At 39.2% G+C, this 25153-nt stretch overlaps 1 protein-coding gene across 4 annotated transcripts in view; it reads left to right on the top strand.

Annotated features, from left to right (window-relative positions):
• Positions 1-25153, top strand: part of Foxj3 (forkhead box J3) — an 83532-nt gene that overhangs the window by 35009 nt on the left and 23370 nt on the right. For all 4 annotated transcript variants that reach the window (XM_032899133.1, XM_032899131.1, XM_032899132.1 and 1 more), the window contains 2 exons: positions 9823-9897; positions 19656-19739. In XM_032899133.1, the coding sequence (XP_032755024.1) occupies positions 9823-9897; positions 19656-19739 (159 nt within the window). The remainder of the gene's footprint in view (positions 1-9822; positions 9898-19655; positions 19740-25153) is intronic.

Raw genomic sequence — 25153 nt, 5'->3', positions numbered from 1 at the left:
GCATGTGATACACATTAAAGAGAAAGACTTTTCTTACTTGGTCAGTCATTTAAGATAGTCAGTGCTTGCGGGTGTTTTTCTTTGTGCCATTATTATCCTTTTTCATTTGCTTTTTGCTTGTGCTGAACTATTTTCAAGACATGGTCTCACAATGTAACCTGGGCTGGCTTACAGCTCACCGTGATCACTGTGTAGTAAAGACTTTGGATTTGAGATTCTCTGTCTCTGCCTCCACGTGCTGTGATTATAGATGTGTGTTATTATGCTTAGCCCCCCTCTCCTCAAAAAAAATCTTAGTAAATTTTCACTTGTTTGTTACTGGTTTTTGAGCCTAAGGTCTTGAAACATTCTAAGTTAGAATGCTCTACTACTGAGCTACAACCCAAACCCTCATTGTCCTCCAGATGAATGCAGCTTTGACCATTGGGAATGTCTATAGGATGATCTCATTCTCTTGTTCCCAGAATCTTCTGTACCCTCCTTGCCAGCTCTGGAATCAATATCATATTTAAAAAGCCTTTTGATAAGCCGTCACATAAGTTTTGTAGTAGCTATATGTGTAATAACAAGTAATCCAGTTTACTTTCTTTGCTTCTGCACATGCTTATTAATTTTTTTATGTTTTACATAGGAATTATACAGTTGTGTGCTATGTGACATGCGTGCATGCTTGTGTGTACATAAAAAAAGGTTTATAGAGGTTTAGGTTTATATTAGATGATAGTTACCTCAGTTTCTAGTAAATGTTTCTGCTTTACTACCTTTAAGTTTACTATCTGTATTACCTAAACACTGTCATATAGTTTGAGATCTTTGCTTACATCCCTGCCCCTGCGCTGTGCCGTGTGCTGTGGGAGGAAGTCGGATGTCTTGAGGGGAAGGATGCAGCTCTCCCTGTCTCTTTCATCCATAGCACTGTGTGTTTCTATTTTGGAGCTTCAGTTAATGCAGTTTGAATTAAAGGGCAACTCTTGCTCTCAGCTTCCTTTTTACCTTCCTTTCCCACTCCTTTTTGTCCTCTTGCTGTCTGTAAACATGATTTCTTGCTTTTTGTTCTTTTCTCTTTTGCTCTTTATCCAGTTGGTTTTACTTTATTCAGCTCACGCTACCATTTCCCTATAAAGCGAACCTTTTTTGTGTTTCTTCATGCTTTATTGATAGTAATATTATAGAACTTATTTTTGTTTTAATATCAGTTATTTCCTTTTTCTATACATAAATACTCAAACAATAGCTGTATTTTCAATTTTCTATGTGCCAGAATTATTCTAAATGCTTTTATACTATTGTCTAAGTCATACAGTAGCTTGTTAAATAGATACTCTTGCCCAGTTGTAAAGGTAAGAAAACAGAGGCTTAGAGAAATTAAGTGATTTTTTTTTTTCTCCAGAATTTTTGAGGTAGAGAATGGTAGAATCAAGACTCAGTAGACTTAGTAGTTTGAGAATTTCAGCCCTTGTTCTTAACCAGTAGTAGTATATAGCCTGCAATTTTGTGAAGGCTACATGGATATTTGAATTCTCTTAGCTGACTTACTGGTTTGAAAAGAAGATTTTTAAAAATTGGTTCTTTTACCTGTATTAGTGTTTTGTCTGCATGGATGTCTATATACCACATACCTTCCTGTTGCTCATGAGACCAAAAGAGAGTATCAGATCCCCTAGAACTAGAGTTACAGATGGTTACGGCCCACTATATGGAAACTGAAGCTGGATTTACTGGAGAATCAGCCTATGTTCTTGACTGCTGAGTTATCTCTTCAGCATAGAAGTATATTTTAAAATTGGACCCATAAAAATCTGGGGACGTTGCTTAGAGTTAGGTGACTGCCTAGGAAATTTAAAGCCGTGGGTATGATCTCCAGTTCCCCCACCTCAAAAAAATCCCCAAAACGTTTGTTGTTTCTCCCTCTCCCCATCCCCCCCCCTTTTTTTTCCTTCCTTCCCTTCCTTCCCTTCCTTCCCTTATTGAGACAAGGTTTTTCTGTGTAGTCCTGGCTATCCTGGAACTTGCTCTATAGATCAGGTTGGTTTTGAACAAGAGATCTGCCTCTGCCCCTCTGCCCCTCTGCTCCTCTCTGTGCCCCTCTGCTCCTCTCTATGCCTCTCTGCCCCTGCCTCGAGTGCTAGGATTAAAGACTTGTGACACCATTGCTCAGCCAAACTTTTTTAACCTCAGAATCAAAACATTGTTAAAAAGTAGTAGTACGTTGTTTTTACTGACAGGCACATTAGGTACTTTTTGTCAAGGTTTGGATTAGGGAAATATAGGTCTGTTTGGCAGCAGAAAAGTGTGATGTCTGTAGAGAAAAAAAAAATGGACAAAATTTGAGTAAGAAAGCCTATCAGAGACTCGTAGATCTTTATCAATGGTCATAAAGCTGAAGGTATGAGACAGGTAATATAATGAGTAAAGCAAGAAGTACCAGACCAATGGCTGCTTCTCTAATGTGCTCTGGTTATGTGTTTCCTATTAGGCCACAGAATGGGCATTTCGGTTTCTCCTCCCTAAGAGAATTGAGAAGGGTGTGTGTGTGTGTGTGTGTGTGTGTGTGTGTGTGTGTGTGTGTGTGTGTAATTTCCTAATTTCCAGATGTTCTAATTCCAGAGTTCTTAATCTGCAGTATAATAAATATGTCCGTTTTGATTTTGTTTGGCCTGTGGGCTACCAATCCTTTTCAGTTTAATTTCATGGTCCTTCATTAGTTTGAAAAGGGTTTACTTTCTCCTCTTCACTGAGCTTGAGTTTAGAAGCACAAAGAAACTTAGTACAGGGTACCTTAGAGAGTTCATCCTCTTTTAGATGAAGATACAGACAAGTCATTATGAAGCTATTTAAAAAGTTCTTGAGAGGATTGTGGAATACTTTGTTGTTAACACAGTTAATCACAGCTACTGTGTGTAAGTCATATCCATTTTGTCTGTGACTTAGTAAAAGTGTTAACTTTAAACGGTGTAGTCACTGACGAAGAGTGGGGAGTATCAGATTCTGAAGTGATTGGTACAAAGAATAGAGTGTTACCAGAGTAAAGGAAGGAAACTATTAAGGAAGTGAAATAGCAATTTATTTTGAGGATTTAGAAGTATATTTTAATTGTATTTTAAAATACTTGATTGTAGGGGCTCCTGGTAAAAAGTTGGGATGAACCAGATTATAGTGATCTTAACATATACAAAAGCCCAACTAAAGAACTTGTGTCAGTTTCTAGGAACAGTATATACATTTTGATTATGCTCCTCATTAACCTGCTAGTCTTCAGAGTCTTAAGTATTATAAATCTGTCGTTATGCCTTGGTGATTATTATCTCAAATCATAGCTGGGAATTCCTTTAGAAGTAGTGATAGTGGGTGGATTGGGAGTAGAAGGGGCGGGGTATATTTTGTCCTTAAAACTAAAGATTCCCAGAAAGATATCTGGTACCATTTGCCTTGAGCAGACTTTCAGTATCTCTAGGAGTTATAAATAATAATCATTAAACATTTTTCTTTCAATGAGCTTTAAAACACTGGGTGCCTAGGATTTACTGTACTCACTTTAATTTTTTTTTTTTTTTTTTTTTTTTGTAGACCTAGATACATTTATACCTAATCATTTATGGGGACCAAAAAAGCCAGGTATGGTGGAACAACATGCCTTTGATCCCAGCACTGGGGAAATTGGAGGCAGGTAGATTTCTGCGACTTTAAGGTCAGTGTAGTCTTGGTATATGTAGTGAATTCCAAGACAGCTAGAGCTCTGTAGTAAGACTGTTTCAGATAAAACAAGAACAAAAAGAAGAGACCGGGGCTGGAGAAATGGCTCAGTGGTTAAGAGCACTGTCTGCTCTTTCAGACAGTGAGTTAATTCCCAGCAACCACATGGTGGCTCACAACCATCTGTAATTCTGATGCCCTTTTTTGGTGTGTCTGAAGACATCCACAGTGTACTCATATACATAAATAAATCTTAGAGAGAGAGAGAGAGAGAGAGAGAGAGAGAGAGAGAGAGAGAGAGAGAGAGAGAGAGAGAGGCCGAGACCAAAGAAAACTTGATCTTTTCCACTCCTTTGTAGAGGTCTTTGTTTTTCTGAATTTCCACCCATTTTCTTAGATTTGTTAAGCAGGCGTATGTCCTGCTGCTTCCTTTCTTTAGATATGAAGGAGAGAGATTGGGGCAGTTGGAAGGGCATATACAGCTTGTGAAGTCTGCACTGATTGAATAGATATTAGGGAAAAGATTTTAAAGCAGCCACAAACTATTTCAGAAATGTAGTAGTCACCCAAAGTGGGAAACCTTGCCAGGTTCACTATTAAAGGGCCAGATAAAAACCTTAACATTTAGTTAAAACACCCTTTCAGGTAGGGCCGTCTTGAAGGAGATTACATTATTAAAGATAACTGAATATTCTATAATTGACTTATCTTATAATTAAAAATTTTGTGTTAATAACTTTACTGAGGAAGATTAACTCTGTAAATCATTAGGATTTTGACTAACAAGATTTGGTGAAAAAGGGATCCTAGAAACTTAAGTATAATTATGCTTAAGCACATTGAAGAAACTGGTCTACATATATGTGCATGGATGTGCAGATATGCTTGCTTGGGTTGGTACAAGCGGAAGCTAGGTGTCTTCCATAGTCACTTCTCCAGGATCTTTTTATTGATACTGGAGCTTGCTCTCTGGCTAGGCTGATTGGCATGAAAACCCTGGGAATCCTCTGGTCTCTGGCCTCCAGTGCTGGGATTGCAGATGTGTACTGCTGCACCTGGCTATTTCATTTGCATGCTGGGGATCTAAACTCAGGTCCTCGTGCTTATACAGCAGACACTATCCACTGAGCATCCTCCCCAGCCCCTGGGCTTTTGACTAGAGCAATCCGACAATAGCATATTTTCTTGGGATATGTAGAGGAATCGTGATGTTTACTTAGGAGATCTGCTTGATAGTATTACTTGAATAGAGGCATTTTGTACTTCTTGGAATTGAACTTGGGTTCTCTTTAAAGCAGACAGTACTCTTAACCGTCAAGCCATCTCTCTTATTTACCCTAAGGCAGTTTTCTCCAGGCCAGCTTAGATCATTTGAATCACTATAACTTTTTTCATTATTGGAGATAAACACCACCCAGATTGGGGAACCTGAATTGGCAGAGATGAAGCAATGATGTGGGGTATGTGTGTTGGGGGGAGGGTTTATATTTAAGAATACAGTGTGGAATAGGAAACCTATTAAACATATCTGCAGTTATGATGAGAAATCCATAAGGATAAGTTAGGGAAGGTTAGCCAGAGCTTCTAGGAAAAGCTGATTCTGGAGGAGGGCAGAGATGGCTCAGTAGTGAAGAACATGTAATTTTCTAGAGGGCATTGAATTCAGATCCCAGTACCCATATTGCACAACTTCCAACCTCCTGTAACTCCAGTTGACAATTTGAAATAAGTTAGGCGCTTGAGAGAGGCCTGTAGGGGATCTAGATCTAGTATCATGGAGAGTCACTGAAGCCATAGGTGTAGAGAAGATTGACTAGTAACGCAACAAGTATAGAAGTGAAGAAAGGATGGATGGAGCAGAAATGTGAGATTTCCAAAATGTAAGCTTCTTGAATGGGAAGAAGATCAGGTACAAGTTCATTATTCCCTAGAGGTATTGAGTCTTTTCTGAACCATTCTTTCTTCCTCCTCTTCTCTTCCTCCTTCCTTTCTTCCTTTTCCTTTTTCCCCTTAACCTTATTTATTTGTAGCCTAGGCTGGCTTCAAGATCATGTTTCCTGCTTGTGTTGGGACAGCAGGCCTATGCCCTTATGCCTGAGCTTGACCATCTTGGTTGGAGGTTTTACATTTCAATATTAAGATGGGTGGATGAAATCTAGTTTGTCTAATAGGTCTTTGGTTTTATCTGTGTCCTGAGCTTTGGCTTCAACATTTGATTTCAAATCAAATTTTTAAAATTGCATTTCTTTTCTTCCTTTTTGGAAATTATTATAAGATTTAAAACTATTAATCTGTCAGAGTTAATTCAAACTGCTTTAATTAAACACACAACAAACAAACCTCACAGTAGCCAAGGTGGTTTACACATAACAAACATTTATTTCTCAAAAGTCTTGAAGGTGGGAAATCCTGGATCCAGGGGTTCACAGTGACTGAAAACTTCTTACTAGTCTTGGTTGAGGGCCCTTCCTGGCCTCATGGAGGCTGGCTTTTGATGCAAATGAGCTCACTGGGACCTCTACGGTCTTTTCTTGAGTTCTCTTCATGATCTAATCTTTCAGTAGCCTTACCTCCAGATATTACCACATTGAAATTAGATTTCAGCACAGGAATTTTAAGGTGATGCAAATATGGATTGTCTTTAATTACAACCTACCACCATATAGTATTAAACTATGTTATGTATCATGTAAGGACTTCAGAAATTGAGTTCTTCTAGTTCCTTTATACATTTTACTTCAACATAAAATTTTTTTTTCTTTTTTTTTTCGGAGCTGGGGACCGAACCCAGGGCCTTGCGCTTGCTAGGCAAGCGCTCTACCACTGAGCTAAATTCCCAACCCCTTAACATAAAATTTTATGTGTTTGTGTGCACAGTGGTCAGAAGACAACTTTGTGAAGTTGCCTATCTTTCCATTCTGTGGCTCTAGTGGTCAGATGTAGGCTGTCAGGCTTGGTGCTGAGATATCTCACTTGGCCTTTTTTTTTTTTTTTTTTTTTAATTAAAAAATTAAATTTATTATTTGTGAGAGAGGGATACAGAGAATGCAGGCATGGGTGTGGAGGCTAGAGGATAAATTTCAGGAGTCAGTACCCTGTGTTTTGGGGGTGAACTCAAGTCATCCATCTTGTACTATACCGTACAAGTACAGTATTCTGTCATATACTGTGGGTGCCTTTTCCCGCTGAGTCATCTTCCTGCTCTACATTACTTGTATCTGTATCCTGAGTCTTTTAATTAACTACTATGTTTTCTTTAGACACAAGAACTTTAAAAACCATTTCTGGTACTTTTCATTTAACTTCTCACAGTTACCTTTAAGGATATGTCTTCCCTTTTGGTTTTTAGCATTTTATAATGCGCATAGTAGTATTGCACCTTACCCCTTAATTTTTGAGATAGCCTATAACCTGGGTAGGCATTGTACTCCTGATCCTTCTGCCCATATGCTGAGATTAGAGGTTTATTCCATGGGTAGGTGGGCACGGGGGGAGGGGGTCATGCTCGCTCACAATGTGCATGTTGGGAAACTATTCTAGGGCCTTTACATGCATGGCACAACATAACCATGCCTATGTGTTCTGCTAGTGCAAGCCAGAGTAACCTTGTAACTGTGGTAGCTTTTGAATGGGGGTCCCTGCTCCTTTCTGAGATGGAGCAGACACATTGTATGGTGTCAGTGTCAGTTCTTAGGGTGCAGGGCGGCAGCTTATCCCTCTCCCAGAGGAAAAGGACTTTGCATCTATTTTTTTCCTGTAGTGGTAGTAGATTGCTGCTTTGTCCTGGCACGGGGTTTCACGGGGTTTCCTGTCTCTCAGTAAAAGTGTTTGTTTCCATTCTTCCTCCAAAGTAATGACGCCTTGCCAGAGTGCTATGGAGAAGAGATTTTGCTGCCATCACCTCAGACTTAAATATTTGTGCTTTTTAAAAATTTATGGGAAGTTAGTGGGTGGAATACTCCATACTATCTCCCTTCTTGCTGGGCTGTTATCTAGTTTGGGCGTATATGGTTTTTGTGCATGCTGTCACAATCTGTGAGTTCACATGTGCTGCATGCATCTACTTGTCCCGAGAAAATATTTCCTTAAGTCATTTACTGCCTCTCTGGCTCTTAAGAGTCTTTTTGCCCCTCTTCTGCATAGATCCCTGAGTCTTGAGGGATGGAATGATATTGATAGCCCATTTAGGGCTAAGAACTCTGATAGACATTAAAATAAAGTAGATAGGCCAAAAATATGATCCTCAAAGATAATATTTAAGTAGTGGCTAAATGCAGTTGGAGCCCCTCTCTACTAGTTATGTGGACATGAGGGTTAACAGATAAACAGATTACTAATGAATGGACTTTGGAGTCTTTAATTGGGAACCGTTTTTTGGGATATTTTCTGTTAGCAGTCATTGTCCAGTCCTATTAATTCACGAACACTTCAGGTCCCAAAGGCATTTTTCTGTCACCTGAGCTAGTTTAGTAGTTCTCTTCTGCTGTGATGAGGAATATAGATCCTCTCCTGGACTTGTGTATACAGCAGTTTTATCTTCCTACTCTTTACTGGTGTGTGTATCTCTTTTCAGAAAACATTACTCCAAGATGGCTATAGCTGTGAATGCCCCAGTATTACTTAAATGATACCTGTGTTTGTCTAATTCATTTAAAGTTCTGAAACATGAATCTGCCATAGTATAGTCTTTCTCCTACAACTTTCCGAGTTTACCTACAGTACAGTGGCATTTTTTTTTTATGTATATGAGTACACTGTAGCTGTCTTCAGACACACCAGAAGAGGGCATTAGACCTCATTATTACAGATGGTTGTGAGCCACCATGTTGCTGGGACTTGAACTCAGGACCTCTGGAAGAGCAGACAGTATTCTTAGCCACTGAGCCATCTCTCCAGTCCGTACAGTGGCATTTTTAAATGTTGTTTTGTTTCAGTGCTGGGGAGTAAATCTGACTTGTGCATGCAAAGCAAATGCTCTCCCTCATGTTGTGCTATATATTCCTGACATTTAACACTTTAAGAAACTCACTTAGAAGTGGTTACACATGTACTTTAAACTATTTGGACTGTGCAGGAAAGTAAAAAGAAGAGCATAGTTATTACCTAAAAGCTGATGTAGGGTAACTTCTGACATTTGGCATTCTGATTTATTTCCAAGCATAAACATAAATAACCACAGTTAAGGGGATGAAATTATGACCCAGAGGTTAAGAGCACTTGGTATTCTTCAAGAGGATCTTGGTTCAGTTCCCAGTACCTACCTGGTGGCTCAGAAGTGTCTGTAACTCCAGTTTCAGGATGCCATCTTCTGACTTCTGTATACACTTGGTATGCATGCATGTGGTGTACAGGACATACATGCAGGTAAAACACTCACTCATATAAAATAAGTCTTATACACAATAATGTGCAATTTTGTGGTTGATGCTTATCATTTAGCATTCCATCATAGCCATATTTTTGCATAATTAGAGTTTCTAAGCAATTAAATGCCAAATATATATCATTATTGACTCTGCTGGTAATTGAGTATCCCAATAGCTTGTTTTCCTTTACTATACACTGTGCCTAATTTGAAAGCTAGAAAGGTTTAGCCTTGAAGCTCATTTATGTATTTATTTTAATATGTGTATGTATGTTAGTCTGTATAGGTATGTGTATGTAGGACTAGGTTCCCTTAGAGACCAGAGAGGGTGTAGGGTCCCCTGCAGGTGGACTTAGAGTTGGTTGTGAGCTGTCTGATGTCAGTGCTGAGATACACACTGCATTTCTGAAAGACTGCTTTGTGAGGCTGCTTTGTGAAAGATCCTGTAAACAGAAGCAGCAAGCCCTAACACAGAGACCAAGCAGGAAGGGATATAGCATGATGGTAACTACAATGAGAGAAAACAAGCTTCAATGAAATAGCACTAGCTCAATCTCCAGGGATAAGCAAGTGCAGCAAGCACTCTTACCTGCTGAGCTGAACCAACGTCTTCCCAGTCCCTGGAGCTTTAAAAGTTGCCTCTATTTGTAACTGTGTTCAAATTCATAGAAGAAATCTGTAGGTTTCTTGATTTGTTTTTTAAAATGGAGTAGGTTTTTTTCATATTTTACTGACCCAACAATGGTTTTCTTCTTTAATTTCAGAATTCCATACGGCATAATCTGTCACTGAACAAATGTTTCCTTAAAGTGCCTCGATCCAAGGATGATCCCGGAAAGGTAGGACATTTTCTTAAATTGTAGCCATCTGTCTCTTGGCATATGTGAGTCAAGACTATCTAGTTCACAAGAGTTGTGTGAATCAGCAAGTATTCCTGCCTATACTGGCTTAGGTGACGTGTAAGAACCAGCTGTTTTTAAATTGTTAGTGACTGATGGATTAAGTGACTGACTGACCGACCGGTTTTTTGAGACAGTGCTTACTGTATCTCTGGCTGCCCTAGAATTCACAGAGATCTCCCTGCCTCTGCCTCCTGACTGCTACAATTAAACACTTTGCCATCACTCAGCTTGAGGGCTCCTTTAAAGTGATAAAGGCAGTTAGAGCTTGAGAGTTTGCCTTGTGTTACCTCGGTTTTGCTTGGTTTTCTTAGTGTTGTGTGTGGAATCTAATCTGATGTTGAATTGCTTGTCAGGAAATATGGCGGGCTCCTACTATTTGGGGAGGAACCCTGTAGGTAGCAAGGAGAAAAGTGCTCTAATGAAGTAAACATTGATTTCTACTCTCTCCTCAGAGTTGTTTACCATCTCCTGGTAGCATTACAGTTTCAGTGTTGTATCCGGAGAATCTCTGCTTGCTTTGTTGAGGTGGTAGCTCTGCAACATAACATTGTAGCTGCAGCTTGTACACATGGTCGCTTCTGTTCTAAAGCTTAGACTGCTAGATGGCATTATAGGTGCTTGTCAGCATAAGTTGCTGGATTTGGACTGAGCCCCTTGTGCCTGTTGATAAGATACCATTCTTATTTGAGTGTGTGTTGTTTGTTAGAAAATACCCTTTTCAGTTTTACTCTTGTCATCTCACTTGTAGTTTAACTCATGCATAGTTACTGTGAAGATCATCTTTAAGATTGGTAAGCACGTCTTTCACATGGTCCCTTTTTCCCCTCTCCGGTTGGCTTATTAATGCTTATCCCTGGAGATTGAGCTAGTGCTATTTCATTGAAGCTTGTTTTCTCTCATTGTAGTTACCATCATGCTATATCCCTTCCTGCTTGGTCTCTGTGTTAGGGCTTGCTGCTTCTGTTTACAGGATCTTTCACAAAGCAGCCTCACAAAGCAGTCTTTCAGAAATGCTAACTCCACACCCCAGTCATCAGTCTTCATTAGTTATCTATAAAATCTAAACTTTGGAGTTTGAGGATCATGTGTATCTTGTTCTGTGAATGCACAGAGGTCAGTGGCATTGAGGAGGCACCCTTGTTGATGAGCATACCATGTCTTCTTCAAGACCACTAAGGCATAGAGCTATGCATTTCTTCTCGAAGCCCAGAAGGGGTGGTGTTTCGTGGCACTTTGGAGGATTTATTCTCCCGCAGGCCTTTCTTAAGATTGACTATATTATTCTAAGAGTCTTTTTACTCTCATGCTCTTAACACCAACATTGTGAATGGGAATTGATAATGAAATTTTTTTTCCTTTTGAAGTAGGTTTGTCTCTAAAAGAACTAGTTTTTTTTCTTTTTAAATGTCCTTCACAATTTTTTATTTTTAAAGACACGTTTTTACCTATAGCTCTAGCTGGCCTAGAACCTACTATGTGGTTCAGTTTGGCCTCAAATTTATAAAAATCTGCCTAGCTCTGCCTCCCTTTCCCAGTGCTTGGGTTTAAAATTATGTATAACTACACCCAGCAATTTCTGTAGTATGACTCAGGTTGAAAACTATTTTTTTAAAAGATTTCTTTATTTAACGTATATGAGTACACTGTAGCTATCTTCAGACACTCCAGAAGAGGGCATCAGATCCCATTATAGATGGTTGTGAGCCACCATGTGGTTGCTGGGAATTTTGAACTCAGGACCTCTAGAAGAATAATCAGTGATCTTTACTGCTGAGTCATCTCTCCAGCCCTGAAAACTATTTTTTAAAATGTGAGAAATAATTTAAGATCTATGAAGGCACTAGTTTGATTTTATAAACATTTGATTCTGATTAAACTTATTAAGATTTTGCTTGCTTTTGTGTTTTGATACAGGTATATGTAACCCCGTTGGCCTGGTCTTAGCTATGGAGACCAGGAGAACCTTGAACTTACAGCCTCTGCCTCCCTAGTGCTGGAATTGCAGGCATGAGCCACCATGCCTAGTTTTAACTTTTAGAGAGAGTAAATGCTCACTAAATTAATACTTGTTTTCTATTTAACTAAATAGTTACCAGTTCAAAGTCCATTAAACACTTGGCTGCTAGTTTTCTTTTGTATAGAAGATAAAATTTTCCTTCTTTAATTAAGTAATATCCTGGAGTAAGGTTGATTTTTAAAAAGATAAGGTTCATTTTGAAATTATCCTTTGGACCTAAATTTATCTCACTATGTAATTAAAGTACAGAGGGCCCAGAACAGTGGCTCTCTTGTGAGTACATGTACTACTCTTGCAGTTTGGTTCCTAGCATCTGCATTAGTCAACTCACACTTCCCTGTAGACTCTAGCTGCATGAGATCCAGCACCCTCTTCTGGCCTCTATCTTCACCTACACTCATGTGCACAAACCCATGCACAAGCACATGCACATAGACAAAATTAAAAAGAATCTGTTTAAAAGTGAATTGAATGAGCTTTCAGCTTTTACCATTTGTCTCTAGTTTTAATGTTTTGTATTCAACAAACCTAATCATTCTCACTATTTAATTTTGCAAACTAGGTTTATAATAATAGAATTGCTTTCAATTGGGATTTCAAAGCTAGGTTTGAGTAGTAGCCATTGTTCTTACTGATTATGGTTAGAAGTTAATGTTGTAAACTTGATCTTTTAAGTAATACATTATGTGAATAAAGTTACCTTAATTTGGTATATAAAGTTTACTTATTTTATGTGTATGTGTGGTTTTTGTTTTTTTTTATCTGCATATAAATCTGTTCACCATGTGTGTGCCTGGTTCCCCAGAGACCAGAAGAGGTTTGTTGATCCCTTGGGATTTGAGTTACAGATGGTTGTGAACTTCATGTTGGTGTGGAAATTGAATTTGGATCCTCTTTAAGAATAGCCTCTTAACCTCTGACCCAACTTTTCACCCCTTTATGATATTAGAATGAAAATTTGGTTTAGAAGGGGGAAAAAAGCCCACCATTTTGTTTTGGAAACCTTGGTGTCACCCCACTTTACACAACAGGTAATTAGGACTGAGATATTCTTTATTCATGGTTAGTTTGGAATTAGAGACAGCTATTCTGGTCATATTTTCTTAACAGTTGCAGAAAACTAGAATAAACTAAAGAGGAATACTTCATGAAAAGCTGCAACCAGCTCTTCAGTTTATCATTAGGAATGTCTCTTTCTAGCCCCCAGTCCACTCATTTCTTTAACTTGATTCTTTTAAGGTCAATTAATGGCAGAAGCTACGCTATTTTAGTACCGTCAGAACTCTGTTGCTCCCCCTCCTTCTCAGTAATCTGTAACCAGCACAGAGTGAGTGCTGAACAAGTGAGATTCACTTGGTTTCCTGGTTTGTAGTTGAGTGCTTTTTCCATTATACCTGTCTTCCTTGAGAGGAGGCCAACATGTTGGATAAGCGTGGGAATCTATTAATTGGTTTTGTTTTATATTACAGTATTTAATATGTAATATAATTATAAAAATAACACTATTTAATAATGGCACTTAAGCTTTCCCAAACCACTGTTAACCACAGTGGGAGAAAACCATTGAGCCAAGGTGGGGTGGGAGTAGACATAGTGGTTTTAAATCATTAGAGCTAAGGGCTCTGATTGCCATCTGGACATAGAACATAATTAAGTTTAGTCAAATAAGCAGTCCGAACAGACAAAGTTCAGGTGAATTGGTGACTAAAGGAATTAATAACAAGGTCCAAAAGTACAGAAATGGATTGGTGCCGGTGAGCAAATGTCAAGGCAAAGGTCAATTATGAATGTCACATCAGTAACTAGACACTGAGACGTGAAAGCCAAGGGTAGCTGGGCATGGTGGCATGCACACTTAAGCTTCCAGCACTCAGGAGGTTGAGGTCAGCCTGAGCTGCATGAGATGCTTTGTTTCAACAACAGAAGGTGGAGACATTGCTTAGCCATGCTGCCCCTTTTTTCTTTTGGAGGCAGGGAACCTGAGTTCAGTTTCTAGCATTCATATCTGGTAGCTCACAGCTGTCTATTAAATAATAACTCCACCTCTCTTCTGGCCTGCATGGGCAACCTCTGGCACATATGCACACATATACAAAAATGAACTCTTTGAAAATCAAAAGCCAGCACTGATAATAGGTATTTCAATGACTTTCTGTCCCAGCATCTGTGAACTGTTTCTTCTCAGCTGCCTTTTCTTAAAGATTTATTTTATTTATATGAATACACTGTAGCTGTCTTCAGACAACACCAGAAGAGGGCATCAGATCCCATTACAGATGGTTGTGAGCCACCTTGTGGTTGCTGGGAATTGAACTCAGGACCTCTGGAAGAGCAGTCAGTGCTCTTAACCACTGAGCCATCTCTCCAGCCCTCAGCTGCCTTTTCTTTACATCTGCAATGTAACACTTCGTTGTTGTACACCCTTTTGCTAGATCCAACCATTTTATACAATATTTAACCCAAAGGTTAATTTTTATACCTATAAGTGGTATCACCTTGGGTTACAATTTAGAAAATTGGAGAAGTGTAGAATGTAACCATTATGATCAAGATGTATTTTATTCTGTCCACTGGAAGTTAGTCTCCCCTTTTTTGAGACTCCAACAACTACTGATAGGTTTTCTGTTTCTTAGAATTTTGCCTTTTGCAGGTTGGTATGTAATATGTCTCATACTGTACACAGTCTGTTTAGTTGACCTTTCATTTATCATGATGCATTCATTTTAGATCCTTCCATACCATGAACTCAACAGTTCATCCCTTCTTGTTGCCTGTGTTCCATCCCATGGGGCTCCCACACATTGACCATTTGAAGGCTGTCAGAATTGTTGCTTATTTGATCTTTTGATTCCTTTCATTTAGGCTTAGTCCAAATAATGATAAGTACTGAGATTTAAAAATAAAACAACTAGTAGTTATGTTAAGCTGCTTTTTTAGTGGGTTGTATATTGAAGATACGTGAGCTGGGTGTCTCTTAGACATTGAGAATGACATAGTAAAACTTTATATTCAACTATAAAAACTAAAAGAATTAAATTAGGGCACTGATTAAATAAAAGCACTTAATAAGATACTTTTACATATCTGTATGATATGTAAAACTTGGAGATATGTAAAACTTGGAGAAGCCATTTATTAAATCAGTATGGTAATTACATATTTTAAGTCTTATTAATTTAGGAGTGAATTACTTTATTTGCTCTTTTAGGCATTGTTTACTTAATTTGATCATTAGTGCCTTTTAAAGTGAGGAAATCTGCATTTGTTCCAAAAGGATGTTCCAGGAACCTAAGTTGACATTGGGACAGTTGTTTATACATCCACTCATTCAGCCACCAGGCAGCCTGCCTTTGAGTGCCTACTGTGTTTGATCATTAATAGTCTCCTTTGTGTTTGAAGAGAGTGGCTCTGATGTGTAAAGTAACCACTTTACGCACCAGAGAAAGCTGATGTTGTTGATTACATTGAAGCAGTGGGAATAAACCAGACTCAAGCTGGTAAGAATAGTGCTTTTTAAACGGACCTGCAGACTGTGTAGCATCCTCAGATGCCGTTGGGAAGATAGATGGCCACATATAAACTGGGAATGAGAAAGGAAAATTAACATGTGATATGAAAGTGTGAAGGCTCTGGTATCATTTCTGAAGTTCTTGAAATAGGTGTGCATTGAGAGGTAAGAAGTAAGAGCAGCAGTGAGTCCGTGCTTAGCAGTGGGTGATTTAGAACTTAGACTATAGATTTAGTCATCTAGATTTGCTAGTTACCTAGGCTCAAAATTCTTTTTCCTGGAATAAAGGTTATGACTATTTCTACCTCATCAGAGAATAAACATGTTTATTAATAGCATTTTCAACCTGAAGCTTGTTAAAGAAAGGTTACATTACTACGTGGTAAAAGCAGGGTACTTTGAATTGCTATTCAAAGATATACTTTATATAAAGTAATACATACTTTATGATGTGAATAAAATTATTTAAATTACTTGTTGCTCATTGAGATATATATTTTAGATAGATGCTAACCATTGATCAGACTGGCCTAGAACTCAAATCAGCCCTCCTGTCTCAAATTCTCCTAGGTGCTAGGATTAACCTTACAAATCTTTATTTATAAATCTTCATCTTCCTGGTGTTTATGGATTAATAACTTTATGGTCTTTTCTGTTAAACACTGTGGAGGTTTTGTGTGTTGTAGATTTTTTTTTAAACCTCTTTAGAATTAACTTTCATTTCAATACATCTCGAAGTCTACTGTGTCTTGCTCTTTGGAAAGCTGTAGGCGAAAGCTGTGGAATTTCAGTTTGCTGTTTGGGACTGTAGAGATTGAGCCATGGTGTTTCTTTCTCAGGTTGGGGGAGCTGCATGACGTGCGTATGTATTTACTGTATGAGTGTTGTTGATATGACTTGATGTCTACTTAATAGAATCCTGAGCTGATTTACATGTCTGGTCTTGATTCCAGATGAAATTGAGTTCAACCTGACTCTTAGATGGTGATCTTTGAACTCTTCATAGGTGTTTTTCATGTTAGGGAACTTGTAGTAATGAAGTCGTCAGGCATACGAGTGTGCATGCTTTCTCACTGCAGAGCTGGCTGCCCTTCACCATTACTTGTTTATTATTAAGACATGTTCTATTTTATGAATAGAAAAGATGGCTTACTCATTTATTTGCTGGTAAACAATTTAGAGGTCTTTTCAGCTTGGGATTGTCATTAAAAAACTACTTGGGAATTCTACATGTTTTCTTTGAGTCCTCTTGACTACTGAGAGGAAGGGTTGCTGGGTCACAGGCTAAGTGGGAGGTGATACTCATCCTTATTCCTTGTGGCTGTGCTACTTTGCATTTTCACAGCAGTTCCAAAGCTTCCCACTACTAATTCATTACTAGTGATGGTTTTAACTTTGGCTGGGTGTGAAACAATATCTTACCATAATTTTGGTTTGCCCACAATCCTAATCACCCCTGATTAAGTTAAAAACTGTCATTACTGAGACTGCGTGTGTTCTGTATAGAAGTCTTTTGCTAGATTTATGTTGTGAAAATAGTCTCAGACTGAGGTTTGCCTTTTTATTTTTATAATTAGGCTCTAAAAAGAGTAGTCATGTTAAATGTTAATGAAATGGAATCTATTCCTAAGTTACTATTTAGTGACTTTTGTGTGCTGTCTAGGCTCAGCTAGTAAGTACATACAGATTTTTTTATGTTTCTGTAAGTTTGATGGTTTACATTTATATTCATGATTCATGTTAATATTTAATTTATGTGTAGTCCTTTTAATTGTCTTTTCGAATTCTTTTTTCGAATTCTTTTATCTTTATGAAATGTTCCTATTTTTTAAACTTGGTGTGTGTGTGTGTGTGTGTGTGTGTGTGTGTGTGTGTGTGTGTGTGTGTGTGTGTGTGTGTGTGTGTGTGTGTGTGTGTGTGTGTGTGTGACAAAGGGGGAGTGTGGGGAGAGAGGGAGAGGAGAGATAGGTCCTGGGTCAGAGGCATTGCGTATGTGTGTGGCAGCAAGTGCTATCATTGCATTGCACGTATCAGCTCACACATTATAGAGCTCACTATTTGACATCCTCTTCTGACTCCGTGGTCCTGCATGCATATGGGTCACATATACACATAAACTAAACTAAAACTCTTAGGAAGAACTCTAGTGTGTAGCATTGTTTAAAGGAAGGTAGGACTCAACTAGAAATAAGGAGACAGGGATTCCTTCCAGGCAGTACCACTGACAGTGAGTTGGCTACGTCATGCATAACTGTGTTAGATTAGATGTCACTGGTTCCTTTTTCCCTGCCTTAGTTACTGTTCTGTTGCTATGAAGACCATGACCAAGGCAACTCTTACAAAAGAAAGCATTTAATTGGAGGCTTGCTTATAGTTTTAGATGATTAGTACATGATCATCAAGATGGGAAGCAGACAAGCATGACACTGGAAAAGTTACTGAGAGTTTTACATATTGATCTTTTGTGATCACCCCTCCACCAACAAGGCTCACTGAAACCAGCATGCCCCTAACCCCTTGCAGAAATACACTTTGGTTTAGATGTGACTTGCATGTTCCCTCTTGCTTTGGATCATATAACCCACTAGTTCAGCTGATCTGTAAAGCTGAACTCTAGGATGTTTCCTTATCTTGAAAAGGACAATAGTTCCCATTAATTTTTTTTTTCTCCTCCCCATTTCTCCCACTTTAAGCTCCTGGCAACCATAAATTTTCTTAATCTAAATAGGCCATCCAAAAATTTTCAAGGTTTTCTACTGTGCTTTATTTGTAAAAATTTTTATAAAATTTTATAACTAAATAAAAGTTTATGGTAAACTCTAATATTAGTTTTCTGGATACTTTGTTTTCATTTTTTATTTTAATTACAGGGTATGTATATTATAAACACTTCTGAATTATTTGCTTAATATTGGTACATTGTGTTTTTGTTAAAACATTTTGGGAAAGTTTATTTTAAAAATGAAACCTGAGTTGGTGAGATGTCTCAACAAGTAAATGTGCTTATAACTGATTTTGCCCCATTGTTGATCTGTGTGTAGTATTTTGTGTACAAAACTGTTAAACATTGGGATTTTGTTTTGTTTTTGTTTGTTTTTTTAGTATTTATTTTTTTGTATGTTGGGGATGGAGTTTCTCCTTGTAGCCCTGGCTATCCTGGAACTCACTTTATAGATCAGGCAGACCACAAACTCACAAGAGAGATCCATCTGCCTTTGCCTCCTGGGTTCTGGGATTAAAGGAGTGTTTATCACAGTTCCACTCCCCTGCAGGTTTTTTTTTTTTTTTTTTTTTAAATTTTGTGTGCATTGGTGTTTTCTACCAGGTATGTTTGTGTACCATGTGTGAGCATAATAGGGGAGACATCTGCCATGCTCTGTCCATTATGTGTGCGCTTTGGAATGCATACCCCTACCCTCAACCCTCTCCCACAGTTTTTAAAATAAAAATAATTAATAAAGTAGTAATGAGTCACTCACTAAAAATCATAGTTGACTGTTGGTTTCCTCTTGATTCAGTAGTGGTAAATGCCCTTGGACTGATACTATAGAAGTGATCTCTTGAATAATTTATGTGTGAGCTTCCTTTTTCTGTTTAATTAGAGGTTTTTGGTGGTGGGGGGCACAGTTGTACATGCTTATAATCTTAACTGTTCATGAGGCTGAAACAGGAAGAGTACAAGGATGAGGCCCATTTGGGTAACTTAATGAGATCCCATTTCAAGGTAAAAGCTTCAAGGTAGTAGCAGTGGGACACCTTCCCGTCAGGTGAGGCCTGTCAGGCGTTTCTTTCCATTCTTTTTGTCAGTTGTTACATTTTCAGAATTCTTGGTTTTGGAGATTATTATCTTAGGATTTCATTGCTATAAAGAGATAACATAACCAAGGCAACTCTTATAAAGGAAAACATTTATTTGAGGCTGCTTATACTTTCAGAGGTTCAGCCCATTATCATGGTAAGAGGCGAGGCAGCCATGGTGCTGGAGGAGCCAAAAGTTCTATGTCTTGATCTTAAGGCAGCCAAGATGGTTGCCTTCCATACTGGACAGGGACCTGACCATAGGAGATCTCAAAGTCCACCCCCACAGTGACTTACTTCCTCCTGGTAGCACCACTCCATGTTAAGGTTTACTATGATATACAATTAATATAACTTGTTTTTTACCTTTAGGGTTCTTACTGGGCCATAGACACCAATCCGAAGGAAGACACGCTGCCTACCCGGCCAAAGAAGAGGGCAAGATCTGTAGAACGGGTAAAGCTCATTATCATGATTCATGAGTGCTGAGCATGTCAGAAATGTAGACTCTTAAAATTCGTTTCCATTAGATGACGTGTAATCACAAGAAAAGTAAGATTTCCTTTTACAGTTTTGTGTAATTTCAGAGCATTTTCCAGCCCCTTTTGTTTGATCTTCACACTGAGCAAGGGAGGCAGTTTAGGAGTTGTTTGAAGGACACCCCTGCTGTGTGAGTCTCACACCAGGTTCTGAGCTTTGTTCTGTACTCAAACACTGCGGATTGACTTTTAAGTGACAGCCATCACAAATGTTCTTCCTGGTTATACCAATTTTTTTTTCCTTGTCCTCACAGTGCATTCCTCTTCATTCATTCATATGGTATTACTCTGCATACCGTCTTTGTGCTTGTGTTGGTGTGAATCCATGGTTAAAGCTATTTCCAAGAATGAAAGAGAAAAACCTTTGGTTGATATTTTAATATGTGTTGTAAGACGTATAGTTAACACCTCAGCTGCCACCATGTGTTGACTGCATGTCATTTTTCTTACCCTTTTTCCAGCTGCAGCATTACAGCTGAACATCATTCTCACCCTCTTGTGCTGTTGGACTCAATTCAGGTGTTGACTACTTAGTCTAAAGCCTTTCCTTGTGTTTGCATTTGTGGTGCCGTAGAATTCTTATAAAGTTCTTTTATAAAATCACAAACACTTACAGTAATTTTTTCTATATTTTCTCCTTCCCTAGACTAATGTCCCCATAGTAAACAAAGTATTCATATCTCTAGCATCAGTGTTTTTACACAGCCGATAATGGATATTAAATATTTGCAAAGTAAGTCAGGAAAAAAGATTTTAATGTGAAGAAAATGAAGTAAATGTGTGGCGAGATAAATTTGACATATGCCTGCTTTGCTGCTGGTTAAAAAAAAAAATTTCTAAACCTTGAAGAAAAGGACCAGGATAATATAGATATATAGATAGACTGTAGGCTCGAGTCCACTCTGCCACAGGGTTCTGTGGAATATGGAATTTTGACTGCACTTCCCCCACGTTTCCCTCCCCAGCATTTGCCACTGGACTGTAGGGAAGCACAGAGACACCGCTCCCTGTGGGGGGGGGTGCGGGGAGTGGGGTGGGTTGGGGGGAGCACAGTTTGAGATGTTAGAAGTTGGAGCTTGTTCGGAGGTCCCAGAGCCTGCAATGATGAGACCATGGGGTTCTCAGACTCTTGGGCATCCAGGTGCAGGCTGGGCAGAGGGTCTAGTGCGGTTGGGGGTGTGGTGCCAGCTTGTCCCATGGGGATTGTTCTTGGATTGGATGCAGGCTTGGTGGCCTTTCTGGTGGGAGCACAGAGAGGCCTTCTATGGGTGATTAAAGTTGTGGCTCTGTAGACAAAGGCATTCTTCATGGCTCTCTAGGATGGATCATGATGAAAAAAAAACAGTTCAAGGGGTTGGGGATTTAGCTCAGTGGTAGAGCGCTTGCCTAGCAAGCGCAAGGCCCTGGGTTCGGTCCCCAGCTCCGAAAAAAAAAAGAAAAAAAAGAAAAAAGATCATGGTTCCAGTTTACTGGTTGTTTATGGTGGAAAATGGATGTATAATATATCATACCCAACTTTTCAAGGTGGGCCTGATATTAAATACCTTTTGCAGGTTTTTCTTGGCAAAGTGGCTTTATTAGTGTGGCAGGATCACAACAGGACTTAGGAATTAGCATTGGGGCCTTCTTCTTGCCAAAGGTGGGTAGAACATTGACAAAGCGTCACTTGTACTGCATTTGCCTCTTGGCCCAGCCTGTCTTCTTCTTCTTCTTTTCCTATTTGGCCACCTTGGAGTCTGACCTCTTACTTTTCCAGCCTGAGCCAGGAAACCATGAACTTTACCTCACAGCATGGGGCAGCTACTTCCAGAGTGGTCAGGGCCTCTACACCAACTGGCCTAGGGTGGCCTCATCCTCCAGCAGCAGCCTGCCAGAAGCACAACTTGATCTTCTGGGGGCAATGCCTTCTAGTGAGGCCACATGAGCTTTGATCTGGGCGCCATGTCTCCTGGCTGGTCACCTCAAGGGTGTGAGAGTATGCCTCCCTCCCTCTTACCCCCCTCCCCACCATTGATTTCTTCACTTTGACATTCAGAGCACTGGGCAGAAATCACAGTGTCACCGCCTTGGACCTTCTTGAGGTTTTGGTTTTTGAAGACAGGGATTATTGATATAGCCACTGACTGTCCTGAAACTTACTCTGTAGACCAGGCTGGAGGTGTGACCAACTACCACCTGGCATATATATTGCTTTTATTAGAATACATTTTTAATAGCCATTGGATTATGTTTTAGAAACATTTGTGAATCCCTTAATTTAGTTTATCACAGAGTAGTAAAATTAGGAACAAGGGTAGTTAGTCTTTGGGGATGTCTTTGTGCGTAAGCTTTAAAGAATTCCTTCTGAGGTCCTACAAGTATGGGGATAGGGGGCTAGGTCCTTTCTTCTAAAGCAGAAATGTACTTGGTATAGTGCAAAAGGGAAGGAATAGTAGGACTAACAGTAAGGGTCAAAGGTGGAAGCCTGAGGCAGGCTGCCAGGTCTTTATAACCCATTGTAAAGGTAGGTTGTGTGAAGGAGGGGCAGCCCCTGCTGGTGGGAATGGGAGGATGTTAGTGTCACTCTAGCTCCTGTTTGGAACATGAGCTTTCCAGGAACAGAGTTAGGATAATGAAAGGGAAATTGCTGTGGGTAGTTTTATCTTAAATTTTCCAAAACATTATCATACAAATTATTTGAAGGTTAAAAAGGCCAAGTAGTAGTATATGAACTTTACAGTATATTAGCTTTAAAAAAAGTAAATATATAATTGTTCATGGGTTTTGTTTGTTTGTTTTGAAACACCATGAATTTGAAATACTTAGTATTTTTTGATGAAGAAAAATCTCAATTGTGTGCAGTTAGGAATCATTTACATTTATTTAAGACAAGAGCTGGAAGGTGGACACATAATTAGAAAAGGATATGTTTTTATTTTACTTTTTCATAATTTTTTATTCATATTACATCTCAATCACAGCCTCCTCCTCCCAGTCTTGCTCTTACAAATCCCTTCCCCTGTTACCCCCTCTCCTTCTCCTTAGAGAAGGGGAAGCCTTCCTTGGTTACCACCCCACCCTGGGGTGTCTAGTCCCAGCAGGACTAACTCATCACCCACTGAGGCCTAACTAGGCGGTCCAAGTAGGGCAAGGAGATGCAGTGGCAGGCAACAGGGTCAGAGACAGTCCCTATTCAAATTGTTAGGAAACCCACATGAAGACCAAGCTGCATATCTGCTACAAATGTCGGGGGTAGGTGGTAGGTTCAGTCCCCTGGATGCTCATTGGTGGTTCAGACTCTGAGACTCCTGGATTCTAGGTTTTCTTACCCCTCTGGCTCGGTCAACACTCTTCCACAAGACTCCCTGCGCCCCGCCTGATGCTTGGCTTTAGATCTCTGCATCTGCTTCCATCCACTGCTGGATGAAGCCTCTCAGTTAGAATAGGTTCCTGTCTACAAGCTAGCAGAGTATCGTTAATAGAGTCAAGGGTTGGCTGTCTCTCGTGGGATGGGTCTTAAGTTGGGCCAGTCATTGGTTGGTCATTCCCTCCATCTCTGCTCCATCTTCGTCCCTGAGCATCTTGTAGGCAGGATAAGTTTTGGGTTGAAGATTTTGTGGGCGAGTTGGTGTACCCCTCTATCCACTGGAAGTTCTACCTGGCTACAGGAGATTGCCACTCCATTCTCTATTCCCTGCTGGTGGGAAGGAATCTCATCTGGGGTCACCCTTATAGCCTCCATCCCAGGTCTCCAGCTAGTCCCAGGGATGTTCTTACTGTTTTCTATTCTTACTCCTAACCCTCTCAGTCCCACTCCCCAGACACCTGATCATATCTCCATACCTCTCCTCATCCCCTCTTCCCCCCAGTTCCCTCTTTCCATTCACTCTTGACTGTTTTGTTTCCCTCTTCTGAGTAAGAGTCACACATCCTCCCTTGGGTCCTTCTTATGTTACCAGTTTCTTTGGGTCTGTGGGTTTGTAGTATGGGTGTCCTGCACTTCATGGCTAGTGTCCACTTATGAGTACATACTATATATACTATATGTGTCTTTCCAGGTCTACGTTACCTTACTCAGGATGATAATCTCAAGTTCCATCCATTTGCCTGCAATTTCATGGTGTCTTTGTTTTTAATAGCTGAATAGAATTCCATTGTGTAGATGTACGTATTCTCGTTATCCATTCTTCAGTTGAGAAACATCTAGATTGTTTCCAGTTTCTGGCTATTACACAAATAGCTGCTGTGAACATAGTTGAGCAAATGTCTCTGTGGTATAGTACAGCATCTTTTGGGTATATGCCCAGGAATGGTATAGCTGGGTCTTAAGGTAGAACTATTCTCATTTTTCTGAGAAACCATCAAAATTGATTCCAAAGAGATTGTACAAGTTTGTAGCCCACCAGCAATGGATGAGTGTTTTCTTCCACATCCTCACCAGCATGTGATATGATTTTTAAAAATCATTTTATTTATTTTGCATGAATACATATAGAAGCAGGAAACACAAATACAAGAAAAGGTACTGTGGTATGTATGTGTGGAGGTCAGGACAACTTGGGATTTGTTTTGATCATCCACCTTAGAGTGGGGATTAAGTCAGATCATCAGGTTTATCTGACAAGTATTTTTTAACCTGGTAAGCCAGCCCACTGGCCCAAAAGGACATTCTTCTGAGGATACTCTGTATCTAGCCATGTTTTTAATATTGTTATGGGGTTTTTTTGTTTGTTTTTTTTTGTTTTTGTTTTTTGTTACTCGATTTCTCAGTTGAGTCTGAGAAAGAGTAAGTATGTGTTTAAAGGAAAGGTTAAAGAGATAAGAGGAAGGAATGAAGCCTACATTCCTCCTCAGCTATAGAAAGGAGCAGACACTTTAGTTGTACAAGAATACCTGTGTGCACTACTTGGAAAGTACTGCATGTTACCTCCAAAGAATAAGTGTAAATAAAATAAAATCTAGGGGTTTTAAAACAGAAATCCTGTACATAGTTGAAGGTTTCATGTACATGAAACTTATTTTAACAACTGGGTAGAATTTTGGCTTTTTTACACAATTAATGGCTAGGCTTATAATTGGAATGCTTTGATACCTGTATTAGTGAATTGTCACAGATAGTAAGTGAACATTTTCATTATTTCCAAGATTTTCTACTCAGGCTACTGCTGATCTGGGAAATGGTCTAACGATACTTATTCCAACCTATGAAAGGGGTTCTGCATTCATTAGGTATTTTTCTGCCAGACAGAATTTTAGTTATTAGCATAAAGGACTTGAATATTTCTAGATGGACTTAATCCTTAATATGGCTTCCTGGTGCTATTATAAAATGAGTGCTAAACACTTTCTAGT

The sequence above is a fragment of the Rattus rattus genome, chromosome 1 (genome assembly GCF_011064425.1).
Source record: "Rattus rattus isolate New Zealand chromosome 1, Rrattus_CSIRO_v1, whole genome shotgun sequence".
In the NCBI taxonomy this organism is placed as follows: domain Eukaryota; kingdom Metazoa; phylum Chordata; class Mammalia; order Rodentia; family Muridae; genus Rattus; species Rattus rattus.
Note: the sequence above shows the minus strand (reverse complement) of the source record. Positions and strands in the feature narration are given on the sequence as shown.